The sequence below is a fragment of the Paramacrobiotus metropolitanus genome, unplaced genomic scaffold (genome assembly GCF_019649055.1).
Source record: "Paramacrobiotus metropolitanus isolate TYO unplaced genomic scaffold, Prichtersi_v1.0 Parri_scaffold0000109, whole genome shotgun sequence".
In the NCBI taxonomy this organism is placed as follows: domain Eukaryota; kingdom Metazoa; phylum Tardigrada; class Eutardigrada; order Parachela; family Macrobiotidae; genus Paramacrobiotus; species Paramacrobiotus metropolitanus.
The window spans coordinates 212,676-232,807 of NW_026570329.1; the positions used below are offsets into that span (position 1 = coordinate 212,676).

The 20,132-nt window shown below is 43.4% G+C and overlaps 4 protein-coding genes across 5 annotated transcripts; all 4 read right to left on the minus strand.

The window, feature by feature from the left end:
* Positions 1–8,130: 8,130 nt before the first annotated feature.
* On the minus strand, positions 8,131–9,262 carry LOC129597822 (TD and POZ domain-containing protein 3-like). The gene is made up of 3 exons (XM_055495509.1): positions 8,885–9,262; positions 8,642–8,764; positions 8,131–8,289 (listed from the first exon to the last, which is right to left on the minus strand). Exons 1-3 carry the CDS (start codon positions 9,031–9,033, stop codon positions 8,166–8,168), a joined length of 396 nt encoding a protein of 131 aa, XP_055351484.1. The 5' UTR covers positions 9,034–9,262; the 3' UTR covers positions 8,131–8,165.
* Positions 9,263–10,836: 1,574 nt separating this feature from the next.
* LOC129597817 (uncharacterized) lies at positions 10,837–12,826 on the minus strand. The gene is made up of 5 exons (XM_055495501.1): positions 12,765–12,826; positions 12,201–12,612; positions 11,931–12,082; positions 11,078–11,742; positions 10,837–10,968 (listed from the first exon to the last, which is right to left on the minus strand). The coding sequence occupies exons 1-4, from the start codon at positions 12,819–12,821 to the stop codon at positions 11,413–11,415; spliced, it is 951 nt and encodes a 316-aa protein (XP_055351476.1). The 5' UTR covers positions 12,822–12,826; the 3' UTR covers positions 10,837–10,968; positions 11,078–11,412.
* Positions 12,827–12,882: 56 nt separating this feature from the next.
* Positions 12,883–13,561, minus strand: LOC129597804 (uncharacterized). The gene is made up of 2 exons (XM_055495484.1): positions 13,171–13,561; positions 12,883–13,011 (listed from the first exon to the last, which is right to left on the minus strand). Exons 1-2 carry the CDS (start codon positions 13,498–13,500, stop codon positions 12,883–12,885), a joined length of 459 nt encoding a protein of 152 aa, XP_055351459.1. The 5' UTR covers positions 13,501–13,561.
* Positions 13,562–15,538: 1,977 nt separating this feature from the next.
* On the minus strand, positions 15,539–17,869 carry LOC129597820 (BTB/POZ domain-containing protein 2-like). 2 transcript variants are annotated; one of them, XM_055495503.1, is made up of 6 exons: positions 17,762–17,869; positions 17,506–17,684; positions 17,261–17,383; positions 16,441–17,048; positions 16,021–16,156; positions 15,539–15,948 (listed from the first exon to the last, which is right to left on the minus strand). In XM_055495503.1, exons 4-6 carry the CDS (start codon positions 16,572–16,574, stop codon positions 15,598–15,600), a joined length of 621 nt encoding a protein of 206 aa, XP_055351478.1. In that variant the 5' UTR covers positions 16,575–17,048; positions 17,261–17,383; positions 17,506–17,684; positions 17,762–17,869; the 3' UTR covers positions 15,539–15,597. The 2 variants fall into 2 exon arrangements, with proteins under 2 accessions (XP_055351478.1, XP_055351479.1); XM_055495504.1 differs by having other exon boundaries at positions 17,467–17,684.
* Positions 17,870–20,132: the final 2,263 nt, after the last annotated feature.

Below are 20,132 nucleotides of genomic sequence, written 5' to 3' on the forward strand. Positions count from 1 at the left end.
TATAAACGATTTAATCTCTTTCGGGGATTTCGGTGTTGGAAATGCGGAAATAGCGCTGATTTTAGCTGGATCCGGTTGTATGCCGGTGCTACTGATAATATGCCCTAAGAACTTAATCTGTGTGAAACCGATCTCACATTTTGTAGGGGAGATTGTGAAACCTGCTGTGCTTACAGCGTCTAATACCTTTTCTAACAGTTCGCAATGTTCGGTAAAAGTTGCTCCGCCTACTAAAACATCATCTATGTAACAGATGACTCCGTGCCATTTTAAATGGCTTAATATGGAGTCCATAGCTCTTTGAAATGTGGCGGGACCACCGCACAATCCAAAGGGCATTCTTAAAAACTCAAATTGACCGTCCATGGTCACGAAGGATGTTTTCGGTATGTCTTTCGGAGCCATTCTAATTTGCCAAAAACCCGAATTAAAATCTAGACTTGAAAAATATTTAGAATTTCCAAAGCACGATATTGCGTCATCAATTCTTGGAAGAGGCCACAAAGGTCTGCTAGTCACAGCATTTAAACCACGCAAGTCACAACAGAATCTGGGCGGCTTCGTTGACCCTTTACGTTTTACAAGTAACACTGGGCATGCCCAAGGAGATGTGGATGGGCGAATGACGTTCTGATCTAACATTTCCTGTACTTGCGCGTTAATTTGTATTCTTTGTGCATAGGACACGCGGTAAGGAAGTTTTTTCACTGGCTGATTGTTTCCTGTGTCGATCTCGTGCATAATGTTGCCACAATCACCGAGCGGCCTATCCTTACAAGGAAACACTTTTTGATATTTCACAAATAATCTGACTAATATATTTCGCTCTTCCGTAGATAATCCTGAATGAAACTTTATTGTTTTAATGTGTTGCATCAACTCATCTTTATCTATGCCGGTAATATCTGACGATTCTAATTTTGTTATCGGCACTTCTGCTACTGCATCTACAGGTTCCATATGACCAATAAGTACACCTCGTTTGAGTTTAATATCTTTATCAGAAAAGTTAGTTATTAGTATGTTAATTTTTCCGTTCTCTGAGCGTACCACACTATTTGGAACTGCTACAAGATGACTATGTAATAGTAATTTGTTTCCCAATACGAGTACGTCTCCGTTGTAAATGTCAGGCGCTGAAAGTGTCAATATCGTGCCGTGCTTTGCTGGCAACACTGTGGTAGATGCTAGTTTTATGCCGGCTCGATCCCATGTGATGTCATTCACTGGTTCTGGTGAGCAAGGCATTTCCGTGTCCAGCGGTGGCGGCCAGGGTGGCACGCGAGGCAGTGCCGGTGAATCTGACCTTTCGTGCGCGCCGGTGTGCGAGTCCGTCGCAGTAGATTGCAGCGGAGCTGCATGCGAATGCGCGGACTGAGAGGTGCAAACTGTCTTCTCAGCCGACGGGCTTGAAGCAATGTCAGAGTGCACTGGGGGCATAATGTGCGCCGGTGGCACGACAGGAGTGAGTGCCAGTGGCAATGGGGAGGGGACGGGCGCCGGTGGCGGCGTGGGAGAGTTAGTACTGTGTACTGTACTCGTATTTTCGACATGCTCATCCGCAAACAACGATAATGGTGTATTGGTTGCGGTAGACATGTTCAATACAGATACTTCACGAGGTACTGTATGTATGTCCGAGCTGATGCTATCACTTTCGGCATCCTTTTCTGTAATAGAATTATTGTGTAAGCGGTGACGGTGTGCTTTCTTAAGGTGCTGGTGGTATTGTTGTACGAAGTTTGTACGCGGTATAAAAGTGTCCGCGAACATCATGTCCTGTACATCGGAAACTACACGTTCTCGACTGAGTAATTTGTTGACTCTGTGTTTTGCATCCTCGACTCCGAAGTATAATTTTCCAGTGTAGCTGTTTATCCACAGATTGTGCTCTTTAAGGAAATCGTTACCGAGAATAATGTTTTCGTATGGCAAGTCGCACACAATGAATATATAATGTTGTAGTGTACGATGTTCGAATGTAATAGTAATTTCACTGAAGTACGTGTTCTTAGCTTGAAACTTTTCAGAAATGGTAGCAAAACGTAATTTAGGAGCATCTTTATGAAAAGGTCGAAAATCTAAACTGAGCTGCACTGCTAGAACTTCCGATATTATGCTGCAACCTGCACCTGTGTCTATTAAAACAGGTAGTTTTTTATTATTAATGTTTAGTTCGACGTAGACGGGGCTTACTGTTTGTGGCATGCTGAAGTTTGCATAAGGGCTTGACTGACTAGGTAATATCTTTATCGAATCTTTATGCATTTGGACATTGTACGTGTTAATTTCGGATTCCTTAAGTACAAACGGAGGATCATACTGGTGACCATACGGACCTCCTTTGCCGTAAGGTCTCATTCTTCTCCCTCGTCAGTACGCCAGTACGCGTTACCTTTTTTTCGCGAGATTGTACTTTATGTAATCGTCGTACTTCTCTTGTACTCGTACTTTAATGTCTGCTGGGCACACTCGTGCGACTTTATACCGATCATCAGGATGCGAATCCTCACACTCTTTGTAAGAATGGGTAAAATCTACACAATGTGGACAGAATAATTTCCCATTCTGAAGCCGGTAGCTGTCAAAGTCTATGTACTTTCTATCTATCCGTTTGTAATCCTGACCTGAGCTGCGTTTACTATCATCTCGCGAACAGCTGCGGTCTGAGCGGTCTTTTGACCGGAAGCGGTCACTGCGATCAGTCGAGCTGAAGCGGCCGCTGCGTTCTTGCGCGCGCGCGGCGCCGGTGACCGGTAGCGATCTGTTCTGGCCTGTCTACGGAACTCGCTAGACTGCTGTTGGTCGCGGTAGTCTGCACCGGTATACCGATTGCGGCTGCGAGATCGATCTTGATAATATCGGTCTTTACGGTACTCATCACGGCTGCGTGATCTATCTGTACGCTGGTAGCTATTTGAGCGGTCACGCGACGGGCGAAATTTATTTTCGGTAATATAGTTAACCTCAATGGGGTTTGTCTCCGTACCTGCGGCCGGACGATCCGCAATTGTTAATCTGGTCAAAATCGAACGGAACTCACTGACTGTATGTGTTTTTGATGTTGCCAAAAATCTTTTGTACTCTGGCAAGTCAGCTATTGCACGCTGAATTTCAGCTACTTTGTATGTTTCAGGCATTAGCGGATCTATCTGCTGAAATAACAGTTCCATTTCATCAAGAAACGCATTAATATCTGCACCTTTCTTATACACCTTTTTTGACAATTCCATTCTCTTAGTCAACTCATAATCTTCAGGTAAAAATCGCTTAGTAAACTGTGCTTTCCATTCATCGTATGGTAAATGCGAGTTTTTCTGCCATAACGACTCAAACAAACGTCTAGGCATATCGCCTAAGTAGTTCGGTAGCATCTGTAATTTTCTACCTGCATCCCAGTTAAGCGCTGCAGCGGCACGCTCAAACTGTTGAAAAAAGTCTGTAATAATATAATCTGGCTTGTTGTTAAAAATTTCGATTTTAAAGTCCTTAGCCTGTAGTCTAGCACTGTTGTTATTCATCGTTAAAGTGCGTAACAAATCTGTCAGATCAGCTGGTGGTTGTGCCGGGTCAGGAATACTGTTATGTACAGGCGCATGTAATGTATAAATACTCGTAGTTCGGTGTGTACTGTTAATCTGCGTCCTATTCTCTGTGTGTGTTGCCGGTTCGTGTTTAATATCTGCCCTGTGGTCAACGCACATGTTAGGAGATTGGACTGTCTCTGCAGCCGGTTTAGTCTGCGCTGCACTCTTAAGGCAATCGGCTGCTACAATCAACGACAAGTTTAATAACTCGTCTGTATTGGTCCTGCCGGCCTGCCTCTGCTCAGACGTGTAGCACGTGTCGAGAGCGTGGCACAATTCTCTCATCCTCGCTGCGGCTGGGTGTGACTGGAACTTGTCCTGTATACTCTCTGGAAAAGTATACGGGAGCAGAGACTGTGAGCGGGGAATTCTCTCTGTACTGTACCCCGGCTCAGTCCATCTGAACGCTGACGGCGGGTTCTTCTCTGGCTCTCTGGCCTCTCTGGGCTGATCGGGTGCACGCTCAGGTTGCGCAGCTAAAGACGGCGCGTGAAACTGTGAACCTGAACGCGCTGTCGCGTATGAGCTGCGGGAGGGAGAATCTGTCTGTCTGACAAGGTGTGGTAGAGGTGAAGGATCCACTGTGGAGAAAGGGATTTTATGTGTTGTCATGTATTCGGCTAATGTTTTCACGAAGTGGCCTTTCTTCTTAGACTGGGCAATGTTTTGGTCAAGACGCTTGCTGACTGCGAGCAGTTGAGCTTTTGTTAGAAAGCTCAGCTGGTCTGTCAAAGATTCTGGCTCGGATGCCATGGATCTACTGGAGCGATACTCTTAATGTTTGGGAAAGGAATCTACATTTCTCTCTTCCTTATGTTCGGTAATGTGGGAAAAGAACCATTTAGCTGGCGCCAGGCTAATGTAAGCTGCTCGTCCTCTAACATATACAGCACTTACACTGTGATACGCACAAAACGATATTGGGTGTGCCACGTGAGAAAGAAATAATATTTATGTAATTTACAAAAGAAATAATATTTAACATGCAAACCTATGTAATGTGTGTTTCGTTAATATCAATGACATGAGAAAGTTAAAACAATAATGAAGTTAGTAAGTGCAAAACGACAAGATCATCGGCTTCGATAACTTTAGCCGGCTTAGGTGGAAATATAAGTAATCAAATCCGACAAAATTGTAATTGTGTTTTTACCAACTGCCATATGGTAGTAACTTACCCATTGACACTCGCGGTATGCGGTAATCTTTAAGGAAAGCCGGTATTTCCGGTCCCTTATGAATGGCAAGGAAGACTTTCTGGTGGTGGGTGGCAGCGCGCGATGTGCAGGTGAGGCGCTTGCCTTCCTTGGAAAGCCGTCCAGGTAATGTGGGGCGTGTGATTTTGGCAAGAGAGTCGGCGCCGGATAGAATTAAACTGGTCCGAAGTCCAGGAGCGCCATGCAATAGCAGCCGGTTAAAACTGCTGTTATAGTGGGATGGTTAATCCACCGTACCACGATGTAGCGGCTGTTAAGGCTAACTGACAATCAAAAGGCTGGCACGGTCAGCAGCGATGCTGACCGGAAGTAAGGTGGCAATTACACAACTACACTGTGTGAGATGAGACGATTCATCTCAACGTGATTACAAACAACAACGCAAGACATGGCAGTCACGGCAAGATTCTTATTAGCAAGTACACAGGGCAAGAAGGCAAAAAGCAAGGTTAGCTAGCTGGCAAGAAGCAAATCCAAGAATGAATCTAGTGCGCAAAAGTAAAAGTCAAGAGCATCGAGATTGTAGCGGTAAAGCTTTAAGGCAATGAGATGCTGATTCACATGATCTTAATGAGGAAGACAAGGAACGAATGAACCAATAACTGATGTAGAAAAGCAATTAACAATCCAAACTGGCGGTACTAAGATTTTCTATCGTTACAATACTTATTGCTTGAAGATATAGCTGTGCTACTACGTATACATACGCGTATATATAAATGATGTAAAAAATGATTCACCAATGGTATCCGACACTCTCGGCGATCGCGGCGTAGCGTTACACGATGAACGGTCACCAAATGTTGCTTGCTGGACTGATAATTTTCTCTGCTTTTTGCATGTCTCTCTCTTTTTTGTTTTTGTTTGTGTAAATGTATAGTTTTTAATTTAACAGGATTTTTACGCTTCATTATTCTAATTACCGGTTCGGCGCCGGTCCGCGCGCGCGCCATTTTGCTAGTCAAATTCAACGGTGTTTTTCTCGACGTTTCCGGTTGATTGTAATAATGGTAGTGTCTTCAGTCTATCATTCTTTGTGTAGTCTATCATACAGTAGTTAAGCATATTTTATTTGCAGTATTTTGCGCATTAATCTTCTACAGTATTTAGCTAAAGCCAGGGGATGCCACCGGAGCTCTTTTTTTGTTTTTAAATGTATACTCAGTAGTGTTTACCAAAATTTTCCCGTGCATGCTGTTAGGTAATTATGGATTTCACAATGGTTCGTGTGCAGAGCATCTTGTTGGAATGCTGGCTAAACTGAACAGTGTTTTCCACGTTTCCGATTCGTGTACGCGGTTTATTATAGATGCGCATATGGAATTTACAATTTAAACCTTTAACAGCATTCCCGTGACCCACTATTGATGTGTGGTAAAACTCATTACAGATGCCCAAAAAGATCAAGCGACATATAGCGTTCCTCGGAGTCGTCAGATTCCGGTGTCCTGCACCCGAACCAGCGTCGACACTCGGTGGGGAACGGTAATGGCGGCTTTACGGCGGCATAGTGGTACATGAAGATGCTCAGGAGTTCGGATTCCGTCAGCAGCCCACTCTGTGTCAAAATAGGCCATTTGTAATTAGTTAGACTCGTGTCTAGCAGTATTACAGCTGGAAATGATTATGCGCTCACAGTCGCGGGCCCATTCGCCAGTTCCGCGGGCGTCAGCTGGGGAAAGCGCACCAGGAACAGTGCATCGCCCAGCATCTGACGCCGGTTGGCCGCGGACGGTTCATGTTATTTCGCTTACAGGCTTCCACCGACCATCTGCAACGCGACTCATGAGAAAAATGCAATCGCAGCAGTTAATCTTGTGCAAAAGTAGAAAAAGATCAGTATACTGTGCGTATATAATTTAAATATACTTCGTATAGATATGATGCAATCATGGGAGTAGTACTTGTACAAGTACCTTTCAACAGCCGAGTAAATAAGATGCTCTCCAGCCAACAGCGTGTCGCGCTGCAGTATGCTTTGCAGTGTATCCTGACGGATGCTAATGAAGTACTCCGATTCAAAAATTGCATACGTGTTCTCCTCCAACAATTTCCAGCATTCGGGCAAAATGACATCCTTGCCCGGGTGCCAATGGACCTCCTGTGACACAGCTTCGCTCAGTACGTTAAGAGTGCCTCGTCAGCCAGTCGTAACAAATTATACGTTTTGTAGTACTCTGTACTCAATCTATCGCATAAAATTTTATTTATCAATCCTTAATTAGATTATGGTAACCATTTGAAAATCTTTATAAAAATGTATTGAAAACATCATTAATTACCCACACTAGTAACAAGGTCACACGTGTAATTAACAAGTGACAAAGACATTATCTGATTCACGGCTAACAGTATCTGAAGATATCGTAATTATACGGCCATTTAAGGCGATCTATTTGTTTTGCTTCATTCCTAGAGAAGATACAGTAACTACATTTTGTAGAATAGAAAAAAATGCTCTTTAAAATGAGAGATCTTTTGAAAAGCATAGAAACTGAACAGAAACAGAAATCTGTCTAAAACCAAAAAGTACCGGGGGTCTAAAATGACGCACGGGTGCAGCAGCACGGTTCGATTCACGTAGCTGCCATTTCGAATTTCAAAGTGTACCCAACCGCACGCGGGCTGCGTGTCTGCGTAGCGCTACGACCGTGCGCAGGCTGCGATTTCATGAACGCCATGCGCAGCCTGCAGGTAGCGTGGTTGTCTCCTCAAACTCGTGCACCGATGCAGCGGACCATTTTCGAAACACGGAGACCCTAATTTACTAGGAATAATATTTGGACAGTTCTACGCGTTTTGTATTCCATTGCCGCAATGGAATTGGATGTTCTTGGTACCACTGGAAACAGAAAATTATTCTACATACTGGGTTTTCTTGGTTTTGCGAAGAATCTTTCGAACTCCAGCGCTCAGTGGTTTTATCGGTAAGAACAATTAGTTCTATGTTTAAAAATTCACATCTTTTTAGCTTTTCATTCAAAGTTTTTTTCAAATAAACCCAGTATGTAAAATAATTGTATGTTTCAACTGAAAACACCAAACCTGAAGATGTTTCATTTACTGCTTGGATGGGATTTTTTAAGGGCAAACGCAACATAAAAATGTTTCTAACATTTGTGCTTTTAGCGCTGCTTTTGAAAATCTATCTGTTAAAAAGCGCGATTTTTTAGCTTTCTAATGAGCCTATACACTTCTAAAACGGACCAAAACAAGGCACAGAAAAAATTTTCAAAGTAGCCATAAATAGTGGCATGTTTCAAACAAGTATATCCCGTTAATTCATTGAGGCTTTATATATTTGTAATATACTAGACCGACCTGTTCCAGAACTGACAAGCAGTTCTCAACGTTTAGCTCGCTAATAATCTTCTCCGAACAGGCTTGCACCAGCGGCGCAATATCGATCGTATTTGTCCGCGCAGTTCATAGTGTCACAAACGTTGTCAGCGTTGAGATTCTCCGCTTTATCAGTGTAAATATAGCTATAACGGTAAAAAGAAGAGCCACGGTAAGTTACTTCAAGTAATAAATTGCGGCGAGGAGGTTTTAAAATGTATGTATATATGTTTGATGTATTTTTCCTTATTTTTTAACAATAAATACCTAATTACAAATTTTTCTACTGAAATTAATTTTCCTAAAATCTTCATTACTTAGGTATTTTATTTATTAATATTTTTAACTGACAGTTAATTAACACTGTTAAGCACATCCGATTTTTTTTGGCATACATCATCAATCAAAAATCATCATCATGAAAGCATCATCGGAATCATCATCATCGTACTGTAGAGATCTTTACGACATTTCCGATTACCATAATGTCGTGCCTACTTCAACATGTTGGCGAATGCATCAGGAATGATATCCGGAATATCGATGGGAACGGCGCAATTCTCGGGCAAACTCCCGTAGAACATGGCGCGAAACACGGAACTGCGCATGGCCAAAATATTCCTAAAAAATTGGGTGCAAATGGAGAAAGCTGAGGGAAGATATTTTATTCATTATTTTGTTCCCAGATATTGGCAGATAAAATCGGATCACTGATTCACTATAAAGAAAACCATTAAGTACTTGTGAGCTTCGAAGATTTTCACTGGGCCAAAATGACGGCCAACGGAGAATCGCACATTACTGAATTCTCCACTGGATAGTGTTTGCTTCATGCAGCTGGCAAGTCCCGAACCAGGTGCTTCTCCTTGTGGATGATGTGTGGAGGCCATTTTGATGCTAACAAATTTCCTCAGAATGCAACAATGTGACTGTTATACAGCAATCGGCAATCCAGTGCAGTACACAACACGGTCATTTTGGAAAACTGCAACTGGGAGCAAAGTACTGCTGCAATCTGGAATCTGGAAAACTGTATATCTGGAAAACATTTTTCGAACAGCGGGATATATGTGGATGCCTCAAGCGTCCACATCGAAAAAGCCTGCCCAGTGTCCAGATGCTGCCTGTGAGTGAACAGTGCAGTGTGCTTTGTGCGCAACGCTTTAATCTCAACAATTACAGTAACGTTACTGCGGCATCTCTGGGCGATTGCCTTATTACCTGATGCAACGACAGGAAGATACTTTAGCATTTGGTTGATTGTGGAATTTTTCCATGATAGTTCTTTTTAATTTCCCGAATCGGTGCCAGCATGGCGTATCTAACGAATGGCGTGCTCTAAGCTTGAACTATAAAATACAATAAGCGTACTTCGAAGTAATGTATTTGCTCCAGTGATGGGTTACTGGTTACAGACCTTAGACGTACAGCTAGTAAGGAAATCTAGTACAGCTAGTAAAAACTCGTATTAAACATACAGTAAGCATTCAGTAGCCACTGGCTACTAGCCAGTAACGTTTTCGACCAGTAGTAACAGTAATTTATAAGGTAATGACAGCAGTAAAAAGTAAGTAGAAGAAAAGGAAAATTCTAATTGTCAATATAGATACTCTATACTAAGAATTTTATTTGAATTTGCGAATTTATCATTAATTTGTTTGCACCTTCGCGCTCGCGCGAAATTTGCTTTCTAACATTAAAATTTATACTGAGCCTTGGCCGCAGGGACAGAGCGCCATAGATCACACCTAGCTAAAGGCGACTTCCGGTATACGTACGGACCGGTACGGTTGCTAACTTGCTGCGCCAAACTAAAACTAAAACCCTTCGCTTCAATATTCCTGTAAACTGCTAGTAAAATTAGTACAAAAGTTGAATGGTTCAATTTCTGTTACGCACTTTAAAAGTGTTACTATTAGGTAGTACTTGGCTTACTGAGCAAGTAACTTTAAAGCCACTTAGTAAACAGTTAGAATTTTCACTTTCTTTTTACATTCTTACTGTTTACTTACTGTTTTCGTTCAGCGAATAGGGCCCAGCCTTTGTACGACGAGTGCAGTACTTAAGAAATTAGTATGGATCGAATATCGGCATCCAATGCTGTACGAGTCATGTATACAGAGCAGTGATGTCCCGTTTACAATTTTTCCTGTCCCGACCGCACTTTCCCGATCAAAAACTTTCCCGCACCCGCTCCCGCACCCGAGCGCTCGGACAGTCCCGCACCACGCTCCGACTCCCGATTTTCAATAAAATAATTTTTTTAACCATGTTATTGTTACAGCCTTTTTTTGTTAAAATGTTTCAAGTATGCCATACGTATGGAAAGTTACTAATTTTTCAACCTGCATAGTAAATCTTACTTTTAAAATTTCACCCTTAGCTTGAAATTATAGTATCGCCGTACATTTTATTATCACCGTCAACTATTCAGCTTTCTCTTACCACCGACATTTAAATCACCATCTAACCGCCGCTTATTAATACTACAAAACAGTAATCTCTCGAAATGCTCATCCGAAGTTTTTAATCTCCTGTTACTGAGCAAAATTCCGCAACACTAAACATCCGTTCGACGTCAGCGGTCGTTGCTGGAGCGCATAAAACTTGTTTGGCAAGAATTTTCAAACGTGGCAAGCAGGCCGCTTCAGCACTTTTCCAGAATTCCAAGGGGTTTGTCCCTATCCACGAAGAGGCAATATACATCTCTAGTTCAGTTTCGCACGTTGCAGCTTTGTCACTTCCGCTGTCCTGTCGCATCGACAAGCTACTTTGTCCTCTGTATAAAAAGTTCAGGAAATCCGGACCGACAAAACTATTCTTGCCTAAACATAAATAAATACTCAATATGCGGAAAGGATAAACGAATGATTCAGTAAAATTCAAATACGACTTAATACTTAATTAGTTTAACTGTGATTCTTTTTCACTTACTTTCTTTAAACTGCACGTCTTGACCGCAGCCAACTTCTTGCATCATGCCCAGCATGAGCGCCTTGATTTTGAGAACCATCTCAGCAGATTTCTCAGGTCCAAAACTATTACACCACAGAAGCTTATATTTGGGATCCAGAAAAGCAGCGGCAAGGTACAGGTTGTCTTTTTCCACAGCACCAAATCTTTCGTCTAGTTGTTTCAGCAAGCCTTTCATAAAATCTTGCAATAACACGAAGTCTATATTCTTTTGGCATGTTTTGATATGCCTGCGAAGTCCACATAAAATAGGAATAACGTCTCCAATTACAGGATAGTCAGCCGTCTGCAGAATCTTAAACGATGCATTGAAAACTTCCATAAGATTTACAAACGCTTGCAATACAAGGCGGTGCGCAGGTTTCAAAATATTTTTCTGAGAGTCCACATCTTTCCCAATCAAATTCCGCTGCCCGCTTGGCCATTAAAAAGTTCGAGTTCCATCTGGTCTGATTGCGGCTGACAAAGGTTTTCTTGAACGCTTCCTCCAGAATGGTTGTCTCCGACTGCGAATGCTTAACACGGTTAACGATCCCAGCAAGACCTTCAATAACTTGGTTGATAACCTGCGCATCTGCCATTGCGCTACCAATGGCCAAAGATAAGGTGTGCGCCGCGCACCGGACCTACACGAAAAACAAAATGATTACAAATCAAAATTAAAAAAATCACAAATAAACTATGCGGCAGTACGCGCGAGGACAAATACAACAAACGAGTATAAAAAACTAAACTTTTGCGTAAATACTAAATACGAAATATAAATAATACACAAGAAATCATTATAACACAAAACACTCGCACACAAACTTACCACAATGTTTCTATCGGGAATCCGGCAGTATGTGTCACGGATTTTTTGAAACGCTTGCTCTGTGCGCTGGGAATCAAAATCAAGGTCGCTTTCCTCCGCTCTTTCATCATCGTTTTCTACGGATTCCACGCAGTCATTAAATCCGTCCTCATCTACACAGTAAGCAGCATAGAACACAAAACTGGTATATTAAAAATCACAATAGATTTAGGCATTGAAAATGCAGATGCTTCTGATTTTAATTGCACAGTTTACTACATGACAATTTACCGACAACGTGTTCATCTTCCGCATCCGGTTTGCGCAAAAACTCCGCGGGAAAAAGGCTTGGCATCCAGTCGTCAAAAGCATTTACAAAATTTCGGCCGTTGTCAAGCCCAACATAATGCAGGACATCCTTCAAGTTGTAGTCGAGTATCAAGACGGTAGCTAGTTGAAAAATATTCTCTGCAGTGTGCGACTCTTTAAAACGCGGACATCCCAACACGAAATTTCGCAGGCGAAATTTTTCATCGATAAACGAAACAGTTACACCCATATAGCCATGGCATCTCTTGCTCGTCCACAAATCCACGTTCAGTGATACAGCTGTGGTAGTAGACAACAAGATCTGTATTTTCTCACGAATTTCTTTTTCGAATTTTGGCAGGATGTGGCGTGTCAGCTGGTGTCGTCGAGGCCACTAAATAATGAAAACTTTATCAACAAATATTACAATATTGAGCATCAACATGTTCAAAATAAACTTACATGTATTTAAAATTTTACGCTGCACTTATAACAGTTGTTTTCGTTAAGTCAAATAATGAAAAAGTGTACGTACTTTGCACTAACCTTGAGTTTGCTGTCACCAATCTTGATAGCCTCATCGAAACTTATGTCGCCAAGCATGGACGGCGGTGCGAGGGTTTTAGCATAATATTTCCGACAGCGTCATTTAGCCGAATCTGTTTCAATGGTTCTTGCCATACAGTTCTGCTTTCTGTATCACGAAATCGGTCATGGTGGGCTGCTCTCTGGATAGCTTTGTTCGCGAGATTTCGTTATCTTTGACTTTCTTAGCAATAAACTCCATGTAGTCCTGCAAAGCATGAAAATGCCATTGAGTAAGAAATACTAGTGCCAATTTGTCAAACGTGACAGCTAGCTGATAAAAACAACTTTGTACTATGTAGTAAACTAAACACTGTTTAGTAAACTGTACACTAAATTATGTATCTCCATAGCACGGAATCCATACCTTCGTCTTTGAATGATGCCGCGTGACATGTTTTTTGAACGCGTCGAAACTATCCGCTCCTCCATTCACCAGTCTCTTTGCATCCGATTCAGCACACAGTTTACACGTCGCGGAGTACTTTTTCCAGCTTCTCGCCTGTCCTTTAGCATACTCAGTCTTGCATACGGGGTTAACGAAGAATGCCTCATAGTATTCTTTTGCGGAAACCTTCGCAGCGGAGGAATTATTCGGCGCTTGGGGAGATTCCGGGGCAGTCGGAGAACTCGGAGAAGAAGCGCTGGTTTCGGGTTCTTGGCCGTCATCATCGTCAATAACAATAGATTGCTGCATGGCTTTTCAATCATCAAGAAGTCAAACGTAATGAGAACACACTCAACACAGTAACCCAGCCTTGCTTTCAGTTCCTTAGAAATGGAATTAAAATTAACTAACTCTAAACTCCCGATAAATCATAACACGTTTGATCTCACTTTACAGTTTACGGTCTCTGGCCAAACAGTTAAAAACAGATGGTTGGCAGTGAAATTGAATTTTCGTTAATTCCAGTGCCAAGGCACGAGACAAAGAGCGATACTGGAAGTGTGAAAGTTACGGTACTGAAAGTGAACTGCAGTCTGCAGCCGCCAGCCAGCGGCAATGGGATTACAACAGCTACTGGAACGCGGAGCAGTGGAATTAGTTACAGCAAGTTACTGCTACATGCTACGGTGGCTTGCTTACAAAATAATTTTTAAATTTCTAATTTGCAGATAATTTAATTTTTCACCATTCAAATAAATCCCGAGTTTTTCCGAGCAGCGGGCGGGCGTACTTATCAAGCTTTAATCCCGACCGCACCCGATCCGAGCAGAAAATCTCCCGCACCGCTTTCCGAGCAAAAGCGGGTGCGGGGTGCGGGAAATTCCCGTGATTTACCGAGCCCGTGAAAAAAACGGGACATCACTGAATTACAGAGTACACATACCGTTTGTAACTTTGTATACAAAAGTGTATAATATGCCCTGGTACTACATCAAAGCAGCCGACGCCTGAAGTAGGTAGAGCGAGCGTTCTGGCTGAATTCGCCGTCCCAGTGTCCCTTGAATTCGAGCAAATCAGCGATGGATTACTGAGCTTTCTGGACCACGTACTACTGTCGTATACTTTTGATTTGCTTTACTATTACTTTTTCACTGCCGCAAAGGTTATGATACTGCATGTATGCTAAGTTCTCTTTACTTTCGAAGTAGTCCACTAAATCCTTTGTCCAGCCGTTTGTTTGGTCTGTGCAAGTGTTGGCTAGGTATGTAGCGAATATTTTTAGGAATGTAGCAGCAATCGTCACATGTCGGAAGCCCCGGTTGGCTGCCAACCCGCATGACCTTTCCAGACAGCTCGCGGCATCAAATATATATATACACTGCAGCCGAAGCATCCATTGTAGCGGCATCAAGTATACTAGTGCAGAAGAACTAGCACCACTTTCAAAATTTAAATCCGGCCGCTGCCTGCACCTTGCCGGGCATCGCACCTTGCCGTTACACAGATCGACAGTGCAATTAGTTAAGCAGTGTGTGTGATGTTCCCACACACCAAATTAAAGACCGTCTGAGCTTCCATCACATGGTCTGGTCACCGGACTATGCATGTGGCGCAAGTTCCATCAATAACGGCTACCTAGCACAAGGCACAAGTATCTCCACCCGTGGAAGAGACGCGCTACGGCCAGTATCCACGCATATTCTTCTATACGTTGGAGAGTGTCATGTACGCGATCGACTCTCACCGAACCTCTCCATCAACATTCCCCGACGGTGACCGAAGCCCCGCATCGCGCATCACCGGCTTCTCTGTCATCCAGGAGAAGTCGCCCTTTAAGCACAACCTCACACCTCCCGTCATTAATTATCGGGGCACCGCGCTGAGAGGAACATATGCAGTGAGCGGCCGTGCACCTAGTCCGGCCATACTGTCTGACCCTGAGTTTTTACGTCACCAGGCGAATCAGCAATGACAGCTACCAGCTGTTTTCCTAGTCGGTTGCAGCATAAGGTTATTTCGATGGGATCATGCATGGGATGGTAGGATTATTGGTAGCTTCGTATAATTATAATGGATTATATAACGGAGGTTAATTTGTCCGTGTATCTGTAAGTACATGTCCCGCGACATTGCAATAATTGGCTCGCCGCCTCGGGACATACATTGATGCGCTGTTGGGCAAAGCGGTTTCTCTGGTTTCCTGTTTCCTAATTCACTGCGTTTTACTTTTAGTTTACTTAATAAAGAATTCATAAACTTCCAATTTTTGACATTATTTCACATCCGTACTAACACCGCAAAAGTACGAGTATCAAAAAACATCAGAGAACACTCGAGACCAGTGCTTATAAAGGCGTTCCACTGGAAGAACATCACCAACTGAAGATAGCTGTCCATCTCCCATAATCAAACATTCAGTGTAAAGCCACGCGAGTATAAGAAGAAACCACGTATTTTCATTATTGAAGCGTTGTTGATTCGAATGTCGGTAGCTAGAACGACATTACCTGTCTCCACACTGCCTTCGCGACCATCCGCCGCCCACCGAACAACCAGCATTGATTGGCGTACTCCAATAATTTTGGCCAGGTCCCAGGAGCCGCATGGACCCTGTGCGAACACGATATCCTCCAGCCGGAACCCCATGGGCAGCTGCACATCGCGGCGCTGTTCCGTGGGGAAGAGCAAAGTCGGTTTCGAAGCGGCGTTCTGGTGCAGGAAGATGCTCAACAGCTCGGCTTCTGTCAGCAGACCACTCTATAACAACGGCAATGCATTACACCTCTATGTCGCGCATCAGCATCAACATCCATAACGGGAAACGCTCACCGTCGCGGGACCATCCGACAGTTGCGCCACGGTCAGCAGGGGAAAGTGCACCAGGAAGATCGCATCGCCCAGCATCTGACGCCGGTTGACAGCCGACAGCTCCATGCTGTTCCGTTTGCAGGCTTCCACGGCCCATCTGCAACGGGATTATTAAGAAAGTCGTGTATTTAGTGCAGTAGCTGAATTACAGATCAGAATCACAGATCAGTTTACCAGATCAATAATCATCACAAAAACTAAACGAACTGTTTATCAAACTCGTGTACGGTCTGGTATAAAAGCAATAATTATCACTTAATATTTTAGTCTTTAGAAAAGGTTTTGTCATGTGGAACAACGCAGAGAATATCGTGTTTTTGGTGTCCGGTATGCGAATAAATTAAATGTGGAATGTCCGGAATACCAAAAACATCGAAATACCTCTCGACAGCTAGGTAAATGTCGTGCTCCTCAGCAGACAGCGTGTTGCGTTGCAGTATGACACGCAGTGTGTCCTGGCGGATGTTAATGAACTGTTCCGATCGCAGAATCTCCACCGTCTTCTTATCCAGCATGTCCAAGCATTTTTCCCGAATATCATCCGCATGCCAACGTGTTGCCTGCAACAGGACACAGCTATGCCGGTCGTCATGTTTTTCCCATCAGTTAGCCGGTAGAAAAACCGTAAGTTAATCAAATTTTATAAGGTATCCTAATAAAAACAATCAAAGGCTATCCAATTTTAAGTGCCTTGAAATATTCACCAAGCCGAACCCTACAGATAAAGATAAATAAGATTTTGATTAGCTTAACAACTACGAATAAAAACTGGAGCATCAGAACAGTGAAACGAAATTGAAATCTGGGTTTTGCAATTTCCTGCTCAGACTTGTTCCAGAGCGGGCAGGCAACTGTTAGCGTCCAACTGACTGGCAATCTTCTTCCAACAGACATGCACCAACGGCGCCACGTCGTATTTGTCCGCGCAATTCAAGGTGTCAAAAACATTGTCAGGATTGATGTTCTCCGCTTCATCCGTGTACATGTAGCTGTGACGATGGAAAGGAAAACATAACCCAAAAGCAGTTTCAAAGATCCTTAACAAAGTATTTCATTCAATACTTTTCTATTGCACATTTTTCCCTGTTTATCTCAAGCATCTTATATGATTTATATTGTATGTGGCAAGCATTGAGTCTATCATTTTATGACTGCAACTACGTTCTTTTTATTTGCAAGTGTACAGAAATCTTTGGCGTACTGGAGCATGTTGGCGAATGCATCAGGAATGAAATCCGGGATGTCAATGGGAACGGCGCAATTCTCGGGCAAGCTTCCGTAGAACATGGCGCGAAACACGGAACTGCGCATTGCCAAAATGGGCCTATACAAAATTAGAAAAGGTCACAAGCGGTAATAAGCTGATGATGAACTACAGACTGGCGCGTCAAGCGCAACGTCAGTTACCAAACAGAATCAGATCAGGGTGAGAAACGTTGTGATTACTTGTGAGCTTCAAAGGTTTTCACTGGGCCGAAATGACGACCGACGACGAATCGCACATCACTGAAATCTCCACTGGTTAAAGTCTGCTTCATAGTTCATACAGCTGACGAGCGCCGAGGCCGGTTCTCCTTCTTGCGGTCGATTAGCGGACGCCATTTTGATGGGAAACTGACAAATAGCTAGCAAAACAAAAGCACTTAGCGCACCTAGACGCCGAAGATTATAAAATTCCGAAACAAAACAAACCAACACATACCACAAATTTTGGCTATTATTATAATTGTACTTTTGTAAAAAATGAAAAGAAGAGCAGCAAATCAAATCTCGGACAGTGATGCGAGAAGGAGAAAAACAAGAACCAAAAACAGCCTGCCGAGTGTCTGAATGCAACGCTGTACAGTGTACTGTGCAGCTGCAGCGCTGCTACAGCATAACAGCGGATCCTTTGGGCGGTTGGCTTACCACCAAGCGCAACGACGGGGGGATGGCGGTTACGGGACACGCCAGGAACAAAGACAGAGTTTCTTCCGCGCGTATTGGGAATAATTTGGGACCGTTTTGTTTTAATTTTTAATAGCATTTAATTTTCAAGCAGAGATAGAAAGGTGACTGCTAGGATTTTTAGAGCATTTTGCTAGATTGAAGGGATCGACATTTGTCTATCATTAGCAAAGCCTGGTGCTTGTCAAGTACAGCTGCAAAATAATTTTTTTTGCAGTTAATCTCTGTTCCCGAAAAAGGTTCTGTAAAGTGTAAATCCACCCCGCCAGAGCTTTTTGTATGGCTCCTTTGTGTTGGATTTGTGTTCCTAACAGCAGCAAACACGCAGCAATTTGCCCCCGTAACACGGGCAGCCATGCGATGTACATATGCAGTGCCCGAGCGTTGTTTGTTTTGTTGGATTTCTCTGTTTCGATCTTTTCTGTTTTTTAGGCATACTTTTTTAGTTTATAACAGATTTTCTGCGCCACCATTTTAATTACTAACCTGGACGACTGTGCGCGCGCGCGCCATTTTGTTGGTTATGTTCGGCGGCCGGCGTTTTTTTTTCACGTTTCCGGTTGATTTGTGATATAGTGTCTCCACGTGTAGCTATCATTTTAGTGGTGCTTTCGACAAGCTTTAACAGAATTGTTATTAGCCGAACACATTGTACTCGTGCGTGATAACAGAAAATTTACCTTCATCACTACGTAGAAGTACGAACGCCGCATAAGCACATCTAGAACCGCACAGACCAAACTGAGATCAAAGCAAGATGCGCTCGAGGAAACATCGCTCCATGATTGGCTTGCTCACTGCTTGGAATTGCTGATATGTCGGAAGCTAGCTATAATGACCTTTTCGGCCTCCACAGCTAGTCTTCGCAGCCATCCACGTCCCACTGACCGACCGGCATCAGCTGACACATTCCAATAATTTTGGCCAGCTCCCAGAAGCCACTCGGACCTTGCGCGATATCGCCCAGATGAAATATCCCTTGGGCATCGGCACGTACACTGCCTCGCAGCTCCGTACGGGGAAGGGTAATTAAGCCGGCTTCAATGCGGCGTTCTGGTGTATAAAGAGGTTCACCAGCTCGGTTTCCGTCAGCAGACCACTCTAATTACAGCACAACTGCACAGAATATTTACCCTATGTAGCAGCGCGAACGCGCTCGCCGTCGCGGGCCCATCCGCCGCCGACACAGGCGAAGCGCACCAGGAACAGGGCGTCGCCAAGCATCTGACGGTACGGTGGTTGGCAGCGAACGGATCCTTGTTATTCCGCTTACAGGCCTGGCATTTGCCATCTGCAACACCGGACCACTGAACAACTGGACCCCGTGGAAAGCGCAGCTAAAGCAGCTTAAACTTGATACGAGACCACGAAACGCATACAAAGAAATCACTAATAAAAAAGTAACCAAATAAACAGAAACAAAATGACTAAAAATTCAAAATCAAATAATCAAGAATGTACTCTGCTTAAACAAAACATGAAATAAAAGAAATCACAAAAATACCGCTATCCGTCTAAAAATAAATCGCGAATAAATAGCCACAAAAATAGTAGAATCGCACAAGTGACATCAAAAACAAGTATTTTACTTAAACAGATAATAACAAAGGGCCTCACCACGTCTAGAAACAGCAGTACCGGCGTAATATAAGAAGTCGCCTCACCAAAAGCGTCTCTCCAAAACAATACGGTGGATGTAGAACAATTTCTCGGAGCGCGGTTGACCAACCACTGAGTGCAACGTTCCCACCCTTCAATCCGAATTTTTGAAAAGGTGTTATTCCTTTCTCGCGACAATCTTTTTTTGTTTTTCAAACAAAGCGTGGCTTTTTTTTCAGGGTTTTGTACATTGTAAGGCGGGGCGCTCCGCCCTCCTGAGTAGCTATTCGCTGTTTCTGGGGATTTCCACCCCGCACATTGCTGCGCTGTTTTGACGGATCTGCAGCACAGTTGCACTGGCTGCAGAATCCTTCCTTGTTAGTCTGGTGTTGCTGCGCCACGGTGCGCATTAGATTCGGCAATAAAGCCTCATCCGGGTTCACCGCTGTTCGCTGTCGAGGATACGCGTGGCGCCCATACGGCCCCGCGTTATAACATCATTACAGCATTTTTTGGTCCTACAGCGC

Excerpts from the sequence above, each read along its gene's own strand:
- LOC129597822 (XM_055495509.1), bottom strand. The coding sequence starts at position 9,033 with ATGGCCTCCACACATCATCCACAAGGAGAAGCACCTGGTTCGGGACTT. Across the intron at positions 8,765-8,884 it reads AAAATCTTCGAAGCTCACAA|GAATATTTTGGCCATGCGCA; the intron begins GTACTTAATGGT and ends CCAATTTTTTAG. Across the intron at positions 8,290-8,641 it reads GCATTCGCCAACATGTTGAA|CTATATTTACACTGATAAAG; the intron begins GTAGGCACGACA and ends TTACCGTTATAG.
- LOC129597820 (XM_055495503.1), bottom strand. The coding sequence starts at position 16,574 with ATGCTGGATAAGAAGACGGTGGAGATTCTGCGATCGGAACAGTTCATT. Across the intron at positions 16,157-16,440 it reads ATTTACCTAGCTGTCGAGAG|ATGGGCCGTGGAAGCCTGCA; the intron begins GTATTTCGATGT and ends ATCCCGTTGCAG. Across the intron at positions 15,949-16,020 it reads TGTCGGATGGTCCCGCGACG|AGTGGTCTGCTGACAGAAGC; the intron begins GTGAGCGTTTCC and ends CCGTTGTTATAG.
- LOC129597817 (XM_055495501.1), bottom strand. The coding sequence starts at position 12,821 with ATGCTTGGCGACATAAGTTTCGATGAGGCTATCAAGATTGGTGACAGC. Across the intron at positions 12,613-12,764 it reads TTGGTGACAGCAAACTCAAG|TGGCCTCGACGACACCAGCT; the intron begins GTTAGTGCAAAG and ends TTCATTATTTAG. Across the intron at positions 11,743-11,930 it reads TTCCCGATAGAAACATTGTG|GTCCGGTGCGCGGCGCACAC; the intron begins GTAAGTTTGTGT and ends TTTTTCGTGTAG.
- LOC129597804 (XM_055495484.1), bottom strand. The coding sequence starts at position 13,500 with ATGCAGCAATCTATTGTTATTGACGATGATGACGGCCAAGAACCCGAA. Across the intron at positions 13,012-13,170 it reads GGCATCATTCAAAGACGAAG|GACTACATGGAGTTTATTGC; the intron begins GTATGGATTCCG and ends CATGCTTTGCAG.